Source organism: Engystomops pustulosus, chromosome 7 (genome assembly GCF_040894005.1).
Source record: "Engystomops pustulosus chromosome 7, aEngPut4.maternal, whole genome shotgun sequence".
NCBI lineage: Eukaryota > Metazoa > Chordata > Amphibia > Anura > Leptodactylidae > Engystomops > Engystomops pustulosus.
In genome coordinates, this window is record NC_092417.1 from 17,534,803 (window position 1) to 17,557,175 (window position 22,373).

Below are 22,373 nucleotides of genomic sequence, written 5' to 3' on the forward strand. Positions count from 1 at the left end.
AAAATGTCCCACCAATTGTCCACAAAGCTGCATCAATTTTGTAAATTGGTTTTCATTAAAGCGATAGTTCTTATGGCATGGGGTACCGCATCATACCCTAATAATTTGAGTGACAACCTCGATGGATTTCCACCACTTTGGTGTGGTTGACCAGTGATTTAATGTATATGGTGGCCCTCCAACTCTTGTGAATGTTGGGGGAGATAAGGATCAGGCATTTGGGCTTCAACATATCAAATCTTTTCGTTCTTAAAAGAAATCTACCCCCAGGATGAAGAATCATAAACCAAGCATAGTTTTACGTTGGTGATTGTCCCCTCTGGCAGGATCCGTTCTTCTTTTAGCTTATTATGCCCTTATTTTAAAAAAAAAGACTTTCAAAATTTTGCTCAATTAAAAGCTATGGAGGTCGGAGCCCTTCAGGCATTTTTTTGGCAAAAACAAAGGCATAAGAAGCTAAAGAGTGGATCCTACCACAGGGGGCACACACCGGCATGTAAAGGTGCTTGGTTTACAATCCCTGATTCCTGGTGGTAGATATTCTTTAAGGGAGATAAGTTGCCACCAGAGACAACCAGAGGCTTAGTCCAAACCAAGTGTATGTGTATACGGTGGATTGTTTCATGGTGCCAAACATGGTGACACCATCCCACTGGCCAACGGGGAGTGCAAGCTACAGTCATCTTGAAATCAGTGACTCCTGGTAGGATCACCAGCCTCTGGAGAACCTAATAGTAGGTATTACACAACTTTATAACTAGGTTTCTATAGAGAACGTGAGGTCTAACAAGGTGACCAAGCAATGAAGACTCTTCATCAGGCCTACAATGAAGTAGATATTACGAGCAACAGAATGAAGGCTATCCAAGGTGTGGCAGCGGATTTTGGTGAATCCAGGAAGGGAATGCATTCTAGATTGAGTTCATATGGTAGGTGATATCCTCTAGAGAGAAGACCCATGTATAGGGTCACCATGTTTAGCCCTTCTGTCATGGGAATATGAGAATTGGCATTAGGTTAGGGGGATTTTTTTGTCTAGGATTATAGGTTGGACCTTATAAACCTTTGTCATTATGCAACTTTATTGACAATGTCACCACCTAATCTAAAAAAAACCAAACATATACCTTTTGTCAGAGGGGTAGAGCTCCACCGTCAGGACATCCAGAGCGTTCCACGACGCAATGCTGACTCCACCAAAGAGGCAGAGGAGCGCAATCATGGCCGATTCACTGTTCCCGAAGAAGAGGAAGAAGCAGCTAATACACGACATGACACTGGAACCAGCTGGGAACACAGAGGGATCAGTCAGCGATGGAGTCCATACGGCGCCAGGCTTCTTTCACCCCATAGTTACCGTATATTCTTGAGTATAAGCCAACCCAACTATAAGCCGAGGCCCCTAATTTTACCACAAAAACTTGGGAAAACCTTCTGACTCGAGTATAAGCCTAGGGTGGGAAATGTATTGGTCACGGCTTTCCCAGTATATAGCCTGCCAGCCCCTGCCCCAAAGTATGTAGCCTGCCAGACCCCGCCCCATAGTATATAGCCAGCATCTGTCCCCCAGTATATAGCCTGCCAGCCCATATCCCCCAGTATATAGGCAGCCCCCTTCCCCAGTATATAGCCTGCCCCCCAGTATATAGCCTGCAAGCCCATATCACCCAGTATATAGCCAGCCCCCTTCCCCAGTACATAGCCAGCAGCGGGGGAAGCCAGAAAGATGAGTTTTGATATATTTTTTTTACTCGAGTATAAGCCGAGTTTGGGTTTTTCAGCACATTTTTTGTGCTGAAAACCTAGGCTTATACTCGAGTATAAATGATTTGACCTGCCTACAGCTGGTACGTGGTATTGGACCTCAATCATGTTTACACTACTAAAGTTGCAATACCACCAACAACCTGTGGATAAGTGTGGTGCTCTTTCATAGAAAACATGGCACCACAGCCGCACTTCCACTATTTTATCTCTAGATAACCTCAAGGACCTACACCTGGACCTTACAGTTACTGTCAGCATTAAGTTTTCTTACCCAGCATACGAAGACGCCCAATTTTGTCCATCAGCAGGGCAGAGACGATATTGCCCGGTAGCACTGCCAGTGTCCCGAGGAAACTCACAAAGTAGATCATGTAGGCGTTATTAATGTCATCGCTGAAGTCCAGCTGACAGCCCTCCTTACTGTGCAGGAATGTGCTGTTCAGAATCCGGCTATTGATGAACTTATAGTCAAACAAGTCTGAAAATTGAGAGGAGAGTTCAATAAGTATTCCCAAAACAAATAGCATGAAAAGCACTGCTAAAATATGAGATTCCAAATGGGGGCAGTATTATAGTAGTTATATTCTTGTACATAGGGGGCAGTATTATAGTAGTTATATTCTTGTACATAGGGGGCAGTATTATAGTAGTTATATTCTTGTACATAGGGGCAGTATTATAGTAGTTATATTCCTGTACATAGGGGGCAGTATTATAGTAGTTATATTCTTGTACATAGGGGGCAGTATTATAGTAGTTATATTCTTGTACATAGGGGGCAGTATTATAGTAGTTATATTCTTGTACATAGGGGCAGTATTATAGTAGTTATATTCTTGTACATAGGGGGCAGTATTATAGTAGTTATATTCTTGTACATAGGGGGCAGTATTATAGTAGTTATATTCTTGTACATAGGGGCAGTATTATAGTAGTTATATTCCTGTACATAGGGGGCAGTATTATAGTAGTTATATTCTTGTACATAGGGGGCAGTATTATAGTAGTTATATTCTTGTACATAGGGGCAGTATTATAGTAGTTATATTCTTGTACATAGGGGGCAGTATTATAGTAGTTATATTCTTGTACATAGGGGGCAGTATTATAGTAGTTATATTCTTGTACATAGGGGGCAGTATTATAGTAGTTATATTCTTGTACATAGGGGCAGTATTATAGTAGTTATATTCCTGTACATAGGGGGCAGTATTATAGTAGTTATATTCTTGTACATAGGGGGCAGTATTATAGTAGTTATATTCCTGTACATAGGGGGCAGTATTATAGTAGTTATATTCCTGTACATAGGGGGCAGTATTATAGTAGTTATATTCCTGTACATAGGGGGCAGTATTATAGTAGTTATGTTCTTGTACATAGGGGGAGTATTATAGTAGTTATATTCTTGTACATAGGGGGCAGTATTATAGTAGTTATATTCCTGTACATAGGGGGCAGTATTATAGTAGTTATATTCCTGTACATAAGAGGCAGTATTATAGTAGTTATATTCTTGTATATAGGGGGCAGTATTATAGTAGTTATATTCTTGTACATAGGGGGCAGTATTATAGTAGTTATCTTCTTGTACATAGGGGGCAGTATTATAGTAGTTATATTCTTGTACATAGGGGGCAGTATTATAGTAGTTATATTCTTGTACATAGGGGGCAGTATTATAGTAGTTATATTCCTGTACATAGGGGGCAGTATTATAGTAGTTATATTCCTGTACATAGGGGGCAGTATTATAGTAGTTATATTCCTGTACATAGGGGGCAGTATTATAGTAGTTATGTTCTTGTACATAGGAGGAGTATTATAGTAGTTATATTCTTGTACATAGGGGGCAGTATTATAGTAGTTATATTCCTGTACATAGGGGGCAGTATTAAAGTAGTTATATTCTTGTACATAGGGAGCAGTATTATAGTAGTCATATTCTTGTACATAGGGGGCAGTATTATAGTAGTTATATTCTTGTACATAGGCGGCAGTATTATAGTAGTTATATTCCTGTACATAGGGGGCAGTATTATAGTAGTTATATTCCTGTACATAGGGGGCAGTATTATAGTAGTTATATTCCTGTACATAGGGGGGCAGTATTATAGTAGTTATATTCTTGTACATAGGGGCAGTATTATAGTAGTTATATTCCTGTACATAGGGGGCAGTATTATAGTAGTTATATTCTTGTACATATGGGGCAGTATTATAGTAGTTATATTCTTGTACATAGGGGGCAGAATTATAGTAGTTAAATTCTTGTACATAGGGGGCAGTATTATAGTAGTTATATTCCTGTACATAGGGGGCAGTATTATAGCAGTTATATTCTTGTACATAGGGGGCAGTATTATAGTAGTTATATTCTTGTACATAGGGGCAGTATTATAGTAGTTATATTCCTGTATATAGGGGGCAGTATTATAGTAGTCATATTCCTGTACATAGGGGGCAGTATTATAGTAGTTATATTCTTGTACATAGGGGGCAGTATTATAGTAGTTATATTCCTGTACATAGGGGGGCAGTATTATAGTAGTGATATTCCTGTACATAAGGGCAGTATTATAGTAGTTATATTCCTGTACATAGGGGGCAGTATTATAGTAGTTATATTCCTGTACATAGGGGGCGGTATTATAGTAGTTATATTTTTGTACATAGGGGGCAGTATTATAGTAGTTTTATTCCTGTACATAGTGGCAGTATTATAGTAGTTATATTCCTGTACATAGGGGGCAGTATTATAGTAGTTATATTCCTGTACATAGGGGGCAGTATTATAGTAGTTATATTCTTGTACATAGGGGGCAGTATTATAGTAGTTATATTCCTGTACATAGGGGGGCAGTATTATAGTAGTGATATTCCTGTACATAGGGGCAGTATTATAGTAGTTATATTCCTGTACATAGGGGGCAGTATTATAGTAGTTATATTCCTGTACATAGGGGGCGGTATTATAGTAGTTATATTCTTGTACATAGGGGGCAGTATTATAGTAGTTTTATTCCTGTACATAGTGGCAGTATTATAGTAGTTATATTCTTGTACATAGGGGGCAGTATTATAGTAGTTATATTCTTGTACATAGGGGGCAGTATTATAGTAGTTATATTCTTGTACATAGGGGCAGTATTATAGTAGTTATATTCCTGTACATAGGGGGCAGTATTATAGTAGTTATATTCTTGTACATAGGGGGCAGTATTATAGTAGTTATATTCTTGTACATAGGGGCAGTATTATAGTAGTTATATTCTTGTACATAGGGGGCAGTATTATAGTAGTTATATTCTTGTACATAGGGGGCAGTATTATAGTAGTTATATTCTTGTACATAGGGGGCAGTATTATAGTAGTTATATTCTTGTACATAGGGGCAGTATTATAGTAGTTATATTCCTGTACATAGGGGGCAGTATTATAGTAGTTATATTCTTGTACATAGGGGGCAGTATTATAGTAGTTATATTCCTGTACATAGGGGGCAGTATTATAGTAGTTATATTCCTGTACATAGGGGGCAGTATTATAGTAGTTATATTCCTGTACATAGGGGGCAGTATTATAGTAGTTATGTTCTTGTACATAGGGGGAGTATTATAGTAGTTATATTCTTGTACATAGGGGGCAGTATTATAGTAGTTATATTCCTGTACATAGGGGGCAGTATTATAGTAGTTATATTCCTGTACATAAGAGGCAGTATTATAGTAGTTATATTCTTGTATATAGGGGGCAGTATTATAGTAGTTATATTCTTGTACATAGGGGGCAGTATTATAGTAGTTATCTTCTTGTACATAGGGGGCAGTATTATAGTAGTTATATTCTTGTACATAGGGGGCAGTATTATAGTAGTTATATTCTTGTACATAGGGGGCAGTATTATAGTAGTTATATTCCTGTACATAGGGGGCAGTATTATAGTAGTTATATTCCTGTACATAGGGGGCAGTATTATAGTAGTTATATTCCTGTACATAGGGGGCAGTATTATAGTAGTTATGTTCTTGTACATAGGAGGAGTATTATAGTAGTTATATTCTTGTACATAGGGGGCAGTATTATAGTAGTTATATTCCTGTACATAGGGGGCAGTATTAAAGTAGTTATATTCTTGTACATAGGGAGCAGTATTATAGTAGTCATATTCTTGTACATAGGGGGCAGTATTATAGTAGTTATATTCTTGTACATAGGCGGCAGTATTATAGTAGTTATATTCCTGTACATAGGGGGCAGTATTATAGTAGTTATATTCCTGTACATAGGGGGCAGTATTATAGTAGTTATATTCCTGTACATAGGGGGGCAGTATTATAGTAGTTATATTCTTGTACATAGGGGCAGTATTATAGTAGTTATATTCCTGTACATAGGGGGCAGTATTATAGTAGTTATATTCTTGTACATAGGGGGCAGTATTATAGTAGTTATATTCTTGTACATAGGGGGCAGAATTATAGTAGTTAAATTCTTGTACATAGGGGGCAGTATTATAGTAGTTATATTCCTGTACATAGGGGGCAGTATTATAGCAGTTATATTCTTGTACATAGGGGGCAGTATTATAGTAGTTATATTCTTGTACATAGGGGCAGTATTATAGTAGTTATATTCCTGTATATAGGGGGCAGTATTATAGTAGTCATATTCCTGTACATAGGGGGCAGTATTATAGTAGTTATATTCTTGTACATAGGGGGCAGTATTATAGTAGTTATATTCCTGTACATAGGGGGGCAGTATTATAGTAGTGATATTCCTGTACATAAGGGCAGTATTATAGTAGTTATATTCCTGTACATAGGGGGCAGTATTATAGTAGTTATATTCCTGTACATAGGGGGCGGTATTATAGTAGTTATATTTTTGTACATAGGGGGCAGTATTATAGTAGTTTTATTCCTGTACATAGTGGCAGTATTATAGTAGTTATATTCCTGTACATAGGGGGCAGTATTATAGTAGTTATATTCCTGTACATAGGGGGCAGTATTATAGTAGTTATATTCTTGTACATAGGGGGCAGTATTATAGTAGTTATATTCCTGTACATAGGGGGGCAGTATTATAGTAGTGATATTCCTGTACATAGGGGCAGTATTATAGTAGTTATATTCCTGTACATAGGGGGCAGTATTATAGTAGTTATATTCCTGTACATAGGGGGCGGTATTATAGTAGTTATATTCTTGTACATAGGGGGCAGTATTATAGTAGTTTTATTCCTGTACATAGTGGCAGTATTATAGTAGTTATATTCCTGTACATAGGGGGCAGTATTATAGTAGTTATATTCCTGTACATAGGGGGCAGTATTATAGTAGTTATATTCTTGTACATAGGGGCAGTATTATAGTAGTTATATTCTTGTACATAGGGGCAGTATTATAGTAGTTATATCCCTGTACATAGGGGGCAGTATTATAGTAGTTATATTCTTGTACATAGGGGGCAGTATTATAGTAGTTATATTCCTGTACATAGGGGGCGGTATTATAGTAGTTATATTCTTGTACATAGGGGGCAGTATTATAGTAGTTATATTCTTGTACATAGGGGGCAGTATTATAGTAGTTATATTCCTGTACATAGGGGGCAGTATTATAGTAGTTATATTCTTGTACATAGGGGGTAGAATTATAGTAGTTATATTCTTGTACATAGGGGTAGTATTATAGTAGTTATATTCTTGTACATAGGGGGCAGTATTATAGTAGTTATATTCTTGTACATGGGGGGCAGTATTATAGTAGTTATATTCTTGTACATAGGGGGCAGTATTATAGTAGTTATATTCTTGTACATAGGGGGCAGTATTATAGTAGTTATATTCTTGTACATAGGGGCAGTATTATAGTAGTTATATTCCTGTATATAGGGGGCAGTATTATAGTAGTTATATTCCTGTACATAGGGGGCAGTATTATAGTATTTATATTCTTGTACATAGGGGGCAGTATTATAGTAGTTATATTCCTGTACATAGGGGGGCAGTATTATAGTAGTGATATTCCTGTACATAGGGGCAGTATTATAGTAGTTATATTCCTGTACATAGGGGGCAGTATTATAGTAGTTATATTCCTGTACATAGGGGGCGGTATTATAGTAGTTATATTTTTGTACATAGGGGGCAGTATTATAGTAGTTTTATTCCTGTACATAGGGGGCGGTATTATAGTAGTTATATTCTTGTACATAGGGGGCAGTATTATAGTAGTTTTATTCCTGTACATAGTGGCAGTATTATAGTAGTTATATTCCTGTACATAGGGGGCAGTATTATAGTAGTTATATTCCTGTACATAGGGGGCAGTATTATAGTAGTTATATTCTTGTACATAGGGGCAGTATTATAGTAGTTATATTCTTGTACATAGGGGCAGTATTATAGTAGTTATATCCCTGTACATAGGGGGCAGTATTATAGTAGTTATATTCTTGTACATAGGGGGCAGTATTATAGTAGTTATATTCCTGTACATAGGGGGCGGTATTATAGTAGTTATATTCTTGTACATAGGGGGCAGTATTATAGTAGTTATATTCTTGTACATAGGGGGCAGTATTATAGTAGTTATATTCCTGTACATAGGGGGCAGTATTATAGTAGTTATATTCTTGTACATAGGGGGTAGTATTATAGTAGTTATATTCTTGTACATAGGGGTAGTATTATAGTAGATATATTCTTGTACATAGGGGGCAGTATTATAGTAGTTATATTCTTGTACATGGGGGGCAGTATTATAGTAGTTATATTCTTGTACATAGGGGGCAGTATTATAGTAGTTATATTCTTGTACATAGGGGGCAGTATTATAGTAGTTATATTCTTGTACATAGGGGCAGTATTATAGTAGTTATATTCCTGTATATAGGGGGCAGTATTATAGTAGTTATATTCCTGTACATAGGGGGCAGTATTATAGTAGTTATATTCTTGTACATAGTGGCAGTATTATAGTAGTTATATTCCTGTACATAGGGGGCAGTATTATAGTAGTTATATTCCTGTACATAGGGGGCAGTATTATAGTAGTTATATTCTTGTACATAGGGGCAGTATTATAGTAGTTATATTCTTGTACATAGGGGCAGTATTATAGTAGTTATATCCCTGTACATAGGGGGCAGTATTATAGTAGTTATATTCTTGTACATAGGGGGCAGTATTATAGTAGTTATATTCCTGTACATAGGGGGCGGTATTATAGTAGTTATATTCTTGTACATAGGGGGCAGTATTATAGTAGTTATATTCTTGTACATAGGGGGCAGTATTATAGTAGTTATATTCCTGTACATAGGGGGCAGTATTATAGTAGTTATATTCTTGTACATAGGGGGTAGTATTATAGTAGTTATATTCTTGTACATAGGGGTAGTATTATAGTAGTTATATTCTTGTACATAGGGGGCAGTATTATAGTAGTTATATTCTTGTACATGGGGGGCAGTATTATAGTAGTTATATTCTTGTACATAGGGGGCAGTATTATAGTAGTTATATTCTTGTACATAGGGGGCAGTATTATAGTAGTTATATTCTTGTACATAGGGGCAGTATTATAGTAGTTATATTCCTGTATATAGGGGGCAGTATTATAGTAGTTATATTCCTGTACATAGGGGGCAGTATTATAGTAGTTATATTCTTGTACATAGGGGGCAGTATTATAGTAGTTATATTCCTGTACATAGGGGGGCAGTATTATAGTAGTGATATTCCTGTACATAGGGGCAGTATTATAGTAGTTATATTCCTGTACATAGGGGGCAGTATTATAGTAGTTATATTCCTGTACATAGTGGGCGGTATTATAGTAGTTATATTTTTGTACATAGGGGGCAGTATTATAGTAGTTTTATTCCTGTACATAGTGGCAGTATTATAGTAGTTATATTCCTGTACATAGGGGGCAGTATTATAGTAGTTATATTCCTGTACATAGGGGGCAGTATTATAGTAGTTATATTCTTGTACATAGGGGGCAGTATTATAGTAGTTATATTCCTGTACATAGGGGGGCAGTATTATAGTAGTGATATTCCTGTACATAGGGGCAGTATTATAGTAGTTATATTCCTGTACATAGGGGGCAGTATTATAGTAGTTATATTCCTGTACATAGGGGGCGGTATTATAGTAGTTATATTCTTGTACATAGGGGGCAGTATTATAGTAGTTTTATTCCTGTACATAGTGGCAGTATTATAGTAGTTATATTCCTGTACATAGGGGGCAGTATTATAGTAGTTATATTCCTGTACATAGGGGGCAGTATTATAGTAGTTATATTCTTGTACATAGGGGGCAGTATTATAGTAGTTTTATTCCTGTACATAGGGGCAGTATTATAGATATTATATGTAGGGGTTATATGTTAATTGTAAAGAAAGCAGCAGTGTTGAGAAGTGGGTAGGTTATCACCTGTATTGTAGAACATGGTGGCGATGAAAGTGCAGTTCTTGAAGAAAGTGTTACTGGATGTGATATCTTCAAAGTAACAGTCTTTGAACAAGGAATCTTCAAATATAACAGACTTCAGCTTGAGGCCGATGAATCTTTTGAGACAAGAGCAAGAGGTGTAATTATTTTCGATCCCGGTAGACGCTGTACGTGCCACATGAAAAGGTTGAGAATGCGGCGGCTACGACCTTGTTGTTCTACCAAGAATCACGAGATTATATTGTACAGGAAAATACTGACGGCTCCTGTAGCAGTGGGGCTCAGCGTTACTATTCTTGGCCCTGTAATTGGGATATTGAGAACCTGCTGCCCCTCTTGACACATCTGATGTAGTAAATAACTACATTCCCATCTTTTCTTTATAATGACAACTGGGCGTGGCTAGTTGGGGGCTTGTCCTGCACATTCTCACACTGTCCAATCAGAGGGCATCATAGAATGTTTGTATTTCTCACTTTGATAAAAATATAAAACAAAATAGGATGAAAGAAAAAGAGATAGTTCACTGATCACCCTAACCTTTGACCCCTTTAGGACTCTTCCTTTTAAGACTTGCAACTAGAGATGACTGGACCCCACATTCGCGTTCGGGTTTGATGGCACAACCCAGACATATTGCTGGATTGGTGGCCAAACAGCCAATCCGGCCAATTGAAGCCCCTAGCAACTAGCCATGGCTATGACTGGACAGGACAGTCACCATCTTGGCTAGTTGCTAGGGGCATCAATCTGCCAGATTGGCCATTCGGCCACCAATCCGGCAATATGTCCAACTTGCGCACCAAACCCGAACCCCAAACACAAACTTCGGGTACACTCATCTCAACGAGTCTAGAACTTGTCCATCTACCTCTACTCAGAACGTTATCGTTCCCTCTTACTTGTCATTCTGGTATTCGCCGTTTTTGTGGACTTGGTTTTCGAGAGTGAAGTTGAAGTTAAAGCTGATCACCCTCTCGTTGGAGAAGTACTTGGTGCGGGAGGCATAATCGATGTTCTGAAGATGTTTGATCATGTCCGGGAACCAAACCGTCAGTCCGTAGTAGCTGCGGGAAGAAAGAATTTTCATATTTACCAAAAATCCTAAAAAATCATATCTAGGCTATCATCATATCCATGTTACCTAATATGTGGGTCAGCGATATTGTCACCTAGTATCTAGCAGTACTCATGGGAATCTCAAAGTTCTGGATAGAGAAATAAGGAAGATTTGAGGTGTGGTATAGAACCTAAATAAGTAGACTCTGTATACTTATATCCAGTGTCTGACAGGCCCACCGGAGCATCGGAGACTCCTCCGGTGGGTCCAGCACTTTATAACACTTTATAGAGGGCCTCAAAGATCCAGCAGACAAACCCATTTGGAAATTATTGGAGCAAACACATCACTGTGGTCTAGTTCTTATAGGATGATTCAGAAATATTATGGATTATTGGATCCTATTGCAGATACATCCTACATGGGAATTTTATGGATAAAGGGTAGGCCCTGAAAATCGCCATTTGGAAATCTTCAGGTCCAAAGCCTTGCTCTTGTACCACCCTAAACTAAACCCCTCCTCCTAGAGTGCCCACATAATTCTTTCCCCATTCACTGGCCCTCACACTGTATAAAGTCCCCCTTAGTGGCCCACTTCCTTAACATCAACTTCCCCACTTATATTGCCCCCTTTGCTGTTAGTTCCCATTTAAAAGATGGAGATATTAAATGGATGGGGGGAAAAAATATAAAAAAATCAGATGTGGTTCCAGCACTCTGGTATCTTTTTAAAATTATTTTATTTCTAATTCCGCAAATATTATCAGATAAAATCCAGTCGCATAGACCAGTTGACAGGTTACAATTTCTGAAGAATCCTTAGCTATAGCATAAGTCCACAAAATACATACATGATATTTAAAAAAAACATATAAGCCGATAAAGTAGTCACATGATTTAAAGGTCAACTTAATAAACTATAACAGTCATTAAAAAGGCGCTTAATTTTGAGAAACTAAGTGGACCAGAAAGGAAACTAAAATCCTGGTGGACCTGAAGGAAAACTCAGGGTCAGCTCTAGGCTACAGTAGGCTCCTGGGCGGCTGAACCTCAGTGGCTCCCTTTGGGATGAATTTAATTTTTTGCTGCCATGTCAATTCACTGCAAACATCTCCCCTCAAAATTATTTTATATACAGCCCCTCATGGCTATTTTATATACAGCCCCTCATGGCTATTTTATATACACACCCCCCCTCATGGTTATTTTATATACAGCCCCTCATGGTTATTTTATATACACCTCCCCTCATGGTTATTTTATATACACCTCCCCTCATGATTATTTTATATACAGCCCCTCATGGCTATTTTATATACAGCCCCTCATGGTTATTTTATATACAGCCTCCTCATGGTTATTTTATATACAGCCCCTCATGGTTATTTTATATACAGCCCCTCATGGTTATTTTATATACAGCCCCTCATGGTTATTTTATATACAGCCCCTCATGGTTATTTTATATACAGCCCCTCATGGTTATTTTATATACAGCCCCTCATGGTTATTTTATATACAGCCTCTCATGGTTATTTTATATACAGCCCCCTCATGGTTATTTGATACACAACCCCCTCATGGTTATTTTATATACAGCCCCTCATGGTTATTTTATATACACCCCCCTCATGGTTATTTTATATACAGCCCCTCATGGTTATTTTATATACAGCCCCCTCATGGTTATTTTATATACAGCCCCTCATGGTTATTTTATGTACAGCCCCCTCATGGTTATTTTATATACAGCCCCTCATGGTTATTTTATATACAGCCCCTCATGGTTATTTTATATACAGCCCCTCATGGTTATTTTATATACAGCCCCTCATGGTTATTTTATATACACCTCCCCTCATGGGTATTTTATATACAGCCCCTCATGGTTATTTTATATACAGCCCCCTCATGGTTATTTTATATACAGCCCCTCATGGTTATTTTATATACAGCCTCTCATGGTTATTTTATATACAGCCCCCTCATGGTTATTTTATACACAACCCCCTCATGGTTATTTTATATACAGTCCCCTCATGGTTATTTTATATACAGCCCCCTCATGGTTATTTTATATACAGCCCCTCATGGTAACTTTATATACAGCCCCCTCATGGTTATTTTATATACTGCCCCCCTCATGGTTATTTTATATACAGTCCCCTCATGGTTATTTTATATACTGCCCCCTCATGGTTATTTTATATACAGCCCCCTCATGGTTATTTTATATACTGCCCCCTCATGGTTATTTTATATACAGCCCCCTCATGGTTATTTTATATACAGACCCCTCATGGTTATTTTATATACAGACCCCTCATGGTTATTTTATATACAGCCCCCTCATGGTTATTTTATGTACAGACCCCTCATGGTTATTTTATATACTGCCCCCCTCATGGTTATTTTATATACAGTCCCCTCATGTTTATTTTATATACTGCCCCCCTCATGGTTATTTTATATACAGCCACCTCATGGTTATTTTATATACAGCCCCCTCATGGTTATTTTATATACACCCCCCTCATGGTTATTTTATATACAGTCCCCTCATGGTTATTTTATATACAGCCCCCTCATGGTTATTTTATATACAGACCCTCGTGGTTATTTTATATACAGCCCCCTCATGGTTATATTATATACAGCCCCTCATGGTTATTTTATATACAGCCCCTCATGGTTATTTTATATACAGCCCCCTCATGGGTATTTTATATACAGCCCCCTCATGGTTATTTTATATACAGCTCCCTCATGGTTATTTTATATACAGCCCCTCATGATTATTTTATATACAGCCCCTCATGGTTATTTTATATACAGCCCCTCATGGTTATTTTATATACAGCCCCTCATGGTTATTTTATATACAGCCCCCTCATGGCTATTTTATATACAGCCCCTCATGGTTATTTTATAGACAGCCCCCTCATGGCTATTTTATATACAGCCCCCTCATGGTTATTTTATATACAGTCCCCTCATGGTTATTTTATATACAGCCCCCTCATGGTTATTTTATATACTGCCTCCTCATGGTTATTGTATATACAGCCCCTCATGGTTATTTTATATACAGCCCCCTCATGGCTATTTTATATACAGCCCCCTCATGGCTATTTTATATACAGCCCCTCATGGTTATTTTATATACAGACCCCTCATGGTTATTTTATAGACAGCCCCCTCATGGCTATTTTATATACAGCCCCCTCATGGCTATTTTATATACAGCCCCTCATGGTTATTTTATAGACAGACCTCTCATGGTTATTTTATATACAGCCCCCTCATGGTTATTTTATATACAGCCCCTCATGGTCATTTTATATACAGCCCCATCATGGTTATTTTATATACAGCCCCTCATGGTTATTTTATATACTGCCTCCTCATGGTTAATGTATATACAGCCCCTCATGGTTATTTTATATACAGCCCCCTCATGGTTATTTTATATACAGACCCCTCATGGTTATTTTATAGACAGCCCCTCATGGTTATATTATATACAGCCCCTCATGGTTATATTATATACAGCCCATCATGGTTATTTTATATACAGCCCCCTCATGGTTATTTTATATACAGCCCCCTCATGCTTATATTATACACAGCCCCCTGATGGTTATTTTATATACAGCCCCCTCATGGTTATTTTATATACAGCCCCTCATGGTTATTTTATATACAGCCCTTCATGGTTATTTTATATACAGCCCCTCATGGTTATTTTATATACAGCCCATTCATGGTTATTTTATATACAGCCCCCTCATGGTTATTTTATATACAGCCTCCTCATGGTTATTTTATATACAGCCCCCTCATGGTTATATTATATACAGCCCCTCATGGTTATTTTATATACAGCCTCCTCATGGTTATTTTATATACAGCCCCCTCATGGTTATATTATATACAGCCCCTCATGGTTATTGTATATAAAGCCCCCTCACGGTTATTTTATATAAAGACCCCTCATGGTTATTTTATATACAGCCCCCTCATGCTTATTTTATTTACAGCCCCCTCATGGTTATTTTATATACAGCCCCCCTCATGGGTATTTTATATACAGCCTCCTCATGGTTATTTTATATACAGCCCCCTCATGGTTATTTTATATACAGCCCCTCATGGTTATTTTATATACAGCCTCCTCATGGTTATTTTATATACAGCCCCCCTCATGGTTATTTTATATACAGCCCCTCATGGTTGTTTTATTTACAGCTCCTCATGGTTATTTTATATACAGCCCCCTCATGGTTGTTTTATATACAGACCCTCATGGTTATTTTATATACAGACCCCTCATGGTTATTTTATATACAGCCCCTCATGGTTATTTTATATACAGACCCCTCATGGTTATTTTATAGACAGACCTCTCATGGTTATTTTATATACAGCCCCCTCATGGTTATTTTATATACAGCCTCCTCATGGTTATTTTATATACAGCCCCTCATGGTTATTTTATATACAGCCCCTCATGGTTATTGTATATACAGCCCCCTCATGGTTATTTTATATACAGCCCTTCATGGTTATTTTATAAACAGCCCCCTCATGGTTATTTTATATACAGACCCCTCATGGTTATTTTATATAAAGCCCTTCATGGTTATTTTATATACAGCCCCCTCATGGTTATTTTATATACAGACCTCTCATGGTTATTTTATATACAGCCCCCTCATGGTTATTTTATATACATACCTCTCATGGTTATTTTATATACAGACCTCTCATGGTTATTTTATATACAGCCCCCTCATAGTTATTTTATATACAGCCCCTCATGGTTATTTTATATACAGACCCCTCATGGTTATTTTATATACAGACCCCCTCATGGTTATTTTATATACAGCCCCTCATGGTTATTTTATAGACAGCCCCCTCATGGTTATTTTATATACAGCCCCTCATGGTTATTTTATATACAGCCCCCCTCATGGTTATTTTATATACAGACCCCTCATGGTTATTTTATATACAGCCCCATCATGGTTATTTTATATACAGCCCCTAATGGTTATTTTACATACAAACCCCTCATGGTTATTTTATATACAGCCCCCTCATGGTTATTTTATATACAGCCTCCTCATGGTTATTTTATATACAGCCCCTCATGGTTATTTTACATACAGCCCCCTCATGGTTATTTTATATACAGCCTCCTCATGGTTATTTTATATACAGCCCCTCATGGTTATTTTACATACAGCCCCTCATGGTTATTTTATATACAGCCCCCTCATTGTTATATTATATACACCCCCTCATGGTTATTTTATATACAGCCCCTCATGGTTATTTTATATACAGCCCCCTCATGGGTATTTTATATACAGCCCCATCATGGTTATTTTATATACAGCCCCTCATGGTTATTTTATATACAGCCCCCTCATGGTTATTTTATATACAGCCCCATCATGGTTATTTTATATACAGCCCCTCATGGTTCTTTTATATACAGCCCCATCATGGTTATTTTATATACAGCCCCTCATGGTTATTTTATATACAGCCCCTCATGGTTATTATATATACAGCCCCTCATGGTTATTATATATACAGCCCCTCATGGTTATTATATATACAGCCCTCTCATGGTTATTTTATATACAGCCCTTCATGGTTATTTTATATACAGACCCCTCATGGTTATTTTATAGACAGCCCCCTCATGGTTATTTTATATACAGCCCCCTCATGGTTATTTTATATACAGCCCCTCATGGTTATTTTATATACAGCTCCTCATGGTTATTTTATATACAGCCCCCTCATGGTTATTTTATATACAGCCCCTCATGGTTATTTTATATACAGCCCCTCATGGTTATTTTATATACAGCTCCCTCATGGTAACTGTATATACAGCCCCTCATGGTTATTTTATATACAGCCCCTCATGGTTATTTTATAGACAGCCCCCTCATGGTTATTTTATATACAGCCCCCTCATGGTTATTTTATATAGAGCCCCCTCATGGTTATATTATATACAGCCCCTCATGGTTATATTATATACAGCCCCTCATGGGTATTTTATATACAGCCCCTCATGGTTATATTATATACAGCCCCCTCATGGTTATTTTATATACAGCCCCCCTCATGGTTATTTTATATACAGCCCCCCGTGGTTATTTTATATACAGCCCCCCCCCCCCCCCGTGGTTATTTTATATACAGACCCCTCATGGTTATTTTATATACAGCCCCCTCATGGTTATTTTATATACAGCCCCCTCATGGTTATTTTATATACAGACCCTCTCATGGTTATTTTATACACAGCCCCTCATGGGTATTTTATATACAGCCCCTCATGGTTATATTATATACAGCCCCTCATGGTTATTTTATATACACCTCCCCTCATGGTTATTTTATATACAGACCCCTCATGGTTATTTTATATACAGACCCCTCATGGTTATTTTATATGCAGCCCCCTCATGGTTATTTTATATACAGCCCCCTCATGGTTATTTTATATGCAGCCCCCTCATGGTTATTTTATATACAGCCCCCTCATGGTTATTTTATATGCAGCCCCCTCATGGTTGTTTTATATACAGCCCCCTCATGGTTATTTTATATACAGACCCTCATGGTTATTTTATATACAGACCCTCATGGTTATTTTATATACAGCCCCTCATGGTTATTTTATATACAGCCTCCTCATGGTTATTTTATATACAGACCCTCATGGTTATTTTATATACAGCCCCTCATGGTTATTTTATATACAGCCTCCTCATGGTTATTTTATATACAGCCCCCTCAGGGTTATTTTATATACAGCCCCCTCATGGTTATTTTATATACAGCCCCTCATGGTTATTTTATATACAGCCCCTCATGGTTATTTTATATACAGCCCCTCATGGTTATTTTATATACAGCCTCCTCATGGTTATTTTATATACAGCCCCCTCATGGTTATTATATATACAGCCCCCTCAGGGTTATTTTATATACAGCCCCTCATGGTTATTTTATATACAGCCTCCTCATGGTTATTTTATATACAGCCCCCTCAGGGTTATTTTATATACAGCCCCCTCATGGTTATTTTATATACAGCCCCTCATGGTTATTTTATATACAGCCCCTCATGGTTATTTTATATACAGCCCCTCATGGTTATTTTATATACAGCCTCCTCATGGTTATTTTATATACAGCCCCTCATGGTTATTTTATATACAGCCCCCTCATGGTTATTTTATATACAGCCCCCTCATGGTTATTTTTTATACAGCCCCTGATGGTTATTTTATATACAGCCCCCCTCACCCCTCATGGATTCCACATGTACAGCCTTATGTGGACCCCCCAGCTCTGGGCCCCGGCAGGTATGCCCCGTGCTGGCGGGGAAAGTGTGGACCAGAAAGGGAACAGGAAGACATGCAGAAGAAGAATACGACCAGAAGTAAAACTACACTAAAAACGTATACCTTTATATACTTTGAAAGTATCTTTGTGGACTGTTGTTATGACTACGAATTCTGTGGAATCCGAAACGCGTTAACTGATGAAATTCAGTAATTTTAAGAACCACATCTATTTTTTGTTAAGATTAGAGATGAGCGAGCACTAAAATGCTCGAGTGCTCGTTATTCGAGACGAACTTTTCCAGATGCTCGAGTGCTCGTCTCGAATAACGAGCCCCATTGAAGTCAATGGGAGACTCGAGCATTTTTCAAAGGGACCATGGTTCGGGAATAAAATGTGTTATTTAATTGAAAAAGAATGTCTTCTGATAAGTTAGCAGATGTATGCAAACATCTGCAATCTATTCTTCACTGTTCCGCGCGTATATTATCTCCCGACAAGTTAGCAGATGTGAAGAACAGTGAAGAATAGGATCATTTAAGTGAAAAACACAGTGAAGAATAGATTGCAGATGTTCGGCACATCTTCCTACTTGTCGGGAGATACGCTGTCTCCGTGCCCCGCTGTCTCCGTGCCACGCTGTCTCTGTGCCCCGCTGTCTCCGTGCCCCGCTGTCTCCGTGCCCCGCTGTCTCTGTGCCCCGCTGTCTCCGTGCCCCGCTGTCTCCGTGCCCCGCTGTCTCTGTGCCCCGCTGTCTCCGTGCCCCGCTGTCTCCATGCCCCGATGTCTCCGTGCCCAGCTGTCTCCGTGCCCCGCTGTCTCCGTGCCCCGATGTCTCCGTGCCCCGCTGTCTCCGTGCCCCGATGTCTCCGTGCCCCGCTGTCTCTGTGCCCCGCTGTCTCCGTGCCCAGCTGTCTCCGTGCCCCGCTCTCTCCGTGCCCCGCTCTCTCCGTGCCCCGCTCTCTCCGTGCCCCGCTCTCTCCGTGCCCCGCTCTCTCCGTGCCCCGATGTCTCCGTGCCCCGCTGTCTCCGTGCCCCGATGTCTCCGTGCCGCTGCCTGATGTCTCCGTGCCACTCCGTGCCGCTGCCTGATGTCTCCGTGCTGCTGCCCCATGTCTTCGTGCTGCTCCCCGGTGTCTCTGTGCTGCTCCCCGGTGTCTCTGTGCTGCTCCCCGGTGTCTCTGTGCTGCTCCTCGTTGTCTCTGTCCTGCTCACCGTGTTCTGCAATGTGTTCTTCACACATATATATTGTTCTTCACATACTATTTTGTTCGCACCGTTCCGCGCGTATCTTCCGACAAGTAAGCAGATGTGCCGAACATCTGTAATCTATTCTTCACTGTGTTCTTTACTGTGTTTTTCACTTAAATGATCCTGTGTTCACTGTTTTTATTCTATTCTTCATTGTTCTTCACTGTGTTTTTTTAATTAAATGCTCGATCTCGAGCAGGGGAAATACTCGTCCGAGCAACGAGCCGTCTCGAGTACCTTAATGCTCGAACGAGCATCAAGCTCGGACGAGCATGTTCGCTCATCTCTAGTTAAGATATATATGTGTCTATCCTGCTGTCTGTTCCGCACACAACTGGCTACTTCAGTCCAGGAGAAACTCCATTTCAAAGAGGGAATTATAAATGGGGGGCTTCTTAAAGAGGGGACATTGTTAACTGATGGGGCACTAATTAGGGTTAGTGGAGGCATTGAACAGTGAGGGAGCCAGAGGAAAGGAGGCATTACATTATGTGGGAGCAATACGTAAGTGGGGGGGGGGGGTAGTTGCAGATGTGTGCATAGGATCTTACAAGTTTTGGGATTTCACTACATGTGCCGCAACTGAGGTTCCCCTTTCCACCTTCAGAGGGTACACATAGCAGGCAACTAAAACCACAATACACAAGAACCTCTACAGTATTTTTTTTAATAAGTTCTGGGGGTTTTCTGGAATATTTTGTCAGGTCTCATAGCACTAAGTGGTCATTATTTCAGCTTTGGAATTTTTTTAGGGAACATCTGAGCTTCTCATTGGCCTATGGCGACAAATGATTACAGACATGAAACCAGAATGAATACAAATGAGAAGAAATGATCCTCATGTGATCACACAGTCCGGGCGTCGCTGTACATTAGTGTATCAGCTATTAGTATCATTATTTTATGGTTCTGAGCAAGTCATCCGTCTGCTTGTTACATACGAGGGGGAAACAATGCGTGAAATGAAGAGCAAATGTAAGTAGCGGTAGTCTCCATCATGTAGGGATTGTAAGTGATGTAGGTTACTAGTAGCTACTGGCAGCGGAGGCTCAGATTGTGGCCCTAGACCATGTAGCCTAGCCATTGTCCCCAGAGAGATGTGCATCCTTACATATTTGTGTTTTGTTAGTAGCAGCAGGACTGTGAAATATGGATTTGTGTTCCAGGATTGAGTACAAGGGGCGTGTCCTCACACTGCTGTGTTCTCTCTGCAGACAGTGTTATGTATTGTACATCCTTACAAAATGTCATCTCAGGGACCTTTATTTAAAGGAAATCCACCATCAAAATCCATTATGATAATCCAGGGACACTTCCTCATAGATCCAGGCATTGTGACTATCATTATGCTAATAAACCCGAGGGGCTCTGTGGGCATTACACTGAGACCCTCCATGCTGCAGGTTTACAGGCTGTTACACTGTGCTGGAGCACCCCCCCCCCCTTCCACACTATGTGCTTAAATTTCCTATTATCTGAAAATTAAAACTATTAAAATGCACAGGCAGATATAACTACACACAAAAAAATTACAAAAATGTTAACAAAAAATTAAAATCACAATTTTAGTCTAGTGCAAAAGTTTCCAGAACCAAAGGACAGTAACCAGGCAAAAGACTGGACCAGCACCCCGACACGTGTTTTTCGGTCAGAGTTTATTTGTAGGTAAAGGGACGGGATGTAGAAAGCGCCATTGTGTATAGTTATTAATAGTGTTAGGTATTGTCTCTAGAGAGATACAGATTCTTACTTTTTTGTGTTTTGTTAGTAGCAGCAGGACTGTGAAATATGGATTTGTATTTCAGGATTGTGTAGTAGTAGTAGTGTTCTCTCTGCAGACAGTGTTAGGTATTGTCCCTAGAGAGATGTGTAATCATAAGGTTACGTGTTGTTAGTAGCAGCAGGACTGTAGTTGTTAGTAGCAGCAAGACTGTGAAATATGGATTTGTATTTCAGGATTGTGTAGTAGAAGGGCTGTTTCCTCACACTGCTGTGCTCTGTTCTCTCTGCAGACAGTGTTAGGTATTGTCCAGGAAGAGATATGTAATCATAAGGTTAGGTGTTGTTGTTAGTAGCAGCAGGTCTGTAGTTGTTTGTAGCAGCAGGATTGTGAAATGTGGATTTGTATTTCAGGATTGTGTAGTAGAGGGGTCGTGTGCTCACACTGCTGTGCTCTGTTCTCTCTGCAGACAGTGTTAGTTATCGTCCCTAGGGAGATGTGTAATTATAAGGTTATGTGTTGTTGTTAGTAGCAGCAGGATTGTAGTTGTTAGATGTGTAATTATAACATCGTGTGTGCGTTGGTAGTAGCAGCAGGACTGTGAAATATGAATTTATATTGAAGGATTGTAGCTACTTCTCACACTGCTGTTCTCTTTGCTCTCTTGAACTGCTATACTGTATAACCACCTGAGAAAAAGCTGTAGCAGGGTTGTGATT

General features: G+C 39.0%; 1 protein-coding gene across 1 annotated transcript in view; it reads right to left on the reverse strand.

Moving 5' to 3' along the window:
* Window positions 1-22,373, reverse strand: part of SV2A (synaptic vesicle glycoprotein 2A) — a 112,410-nt gene that overhangs the window by 9,081 nt on the left and 80,956 nt on the right. Inside the window, exons 9-12 of the mRNA XM_072114983.1 lie at window positions 11,146-11,310; window positions 10,226-10,359; window positions 2,039-2,245; window positions 1,128-1,287 (exon numbers count right to left, since the gene is read on the reverse strand). Of these exons, the coding sequence (XP_071971084.1) occupies window positions 1,128-1,287; window positions 2,039-2,245; window positions 10,226-10,359; window positions 11,146-11,310 (666 nt within the window). The remainder of the gene's footprint in view (window positions 1-1,127; window positions 1,288-2,038; window positions 2,246-10,225; window positions 10,360-11,145; window positions 11,311-22,373) is intronic.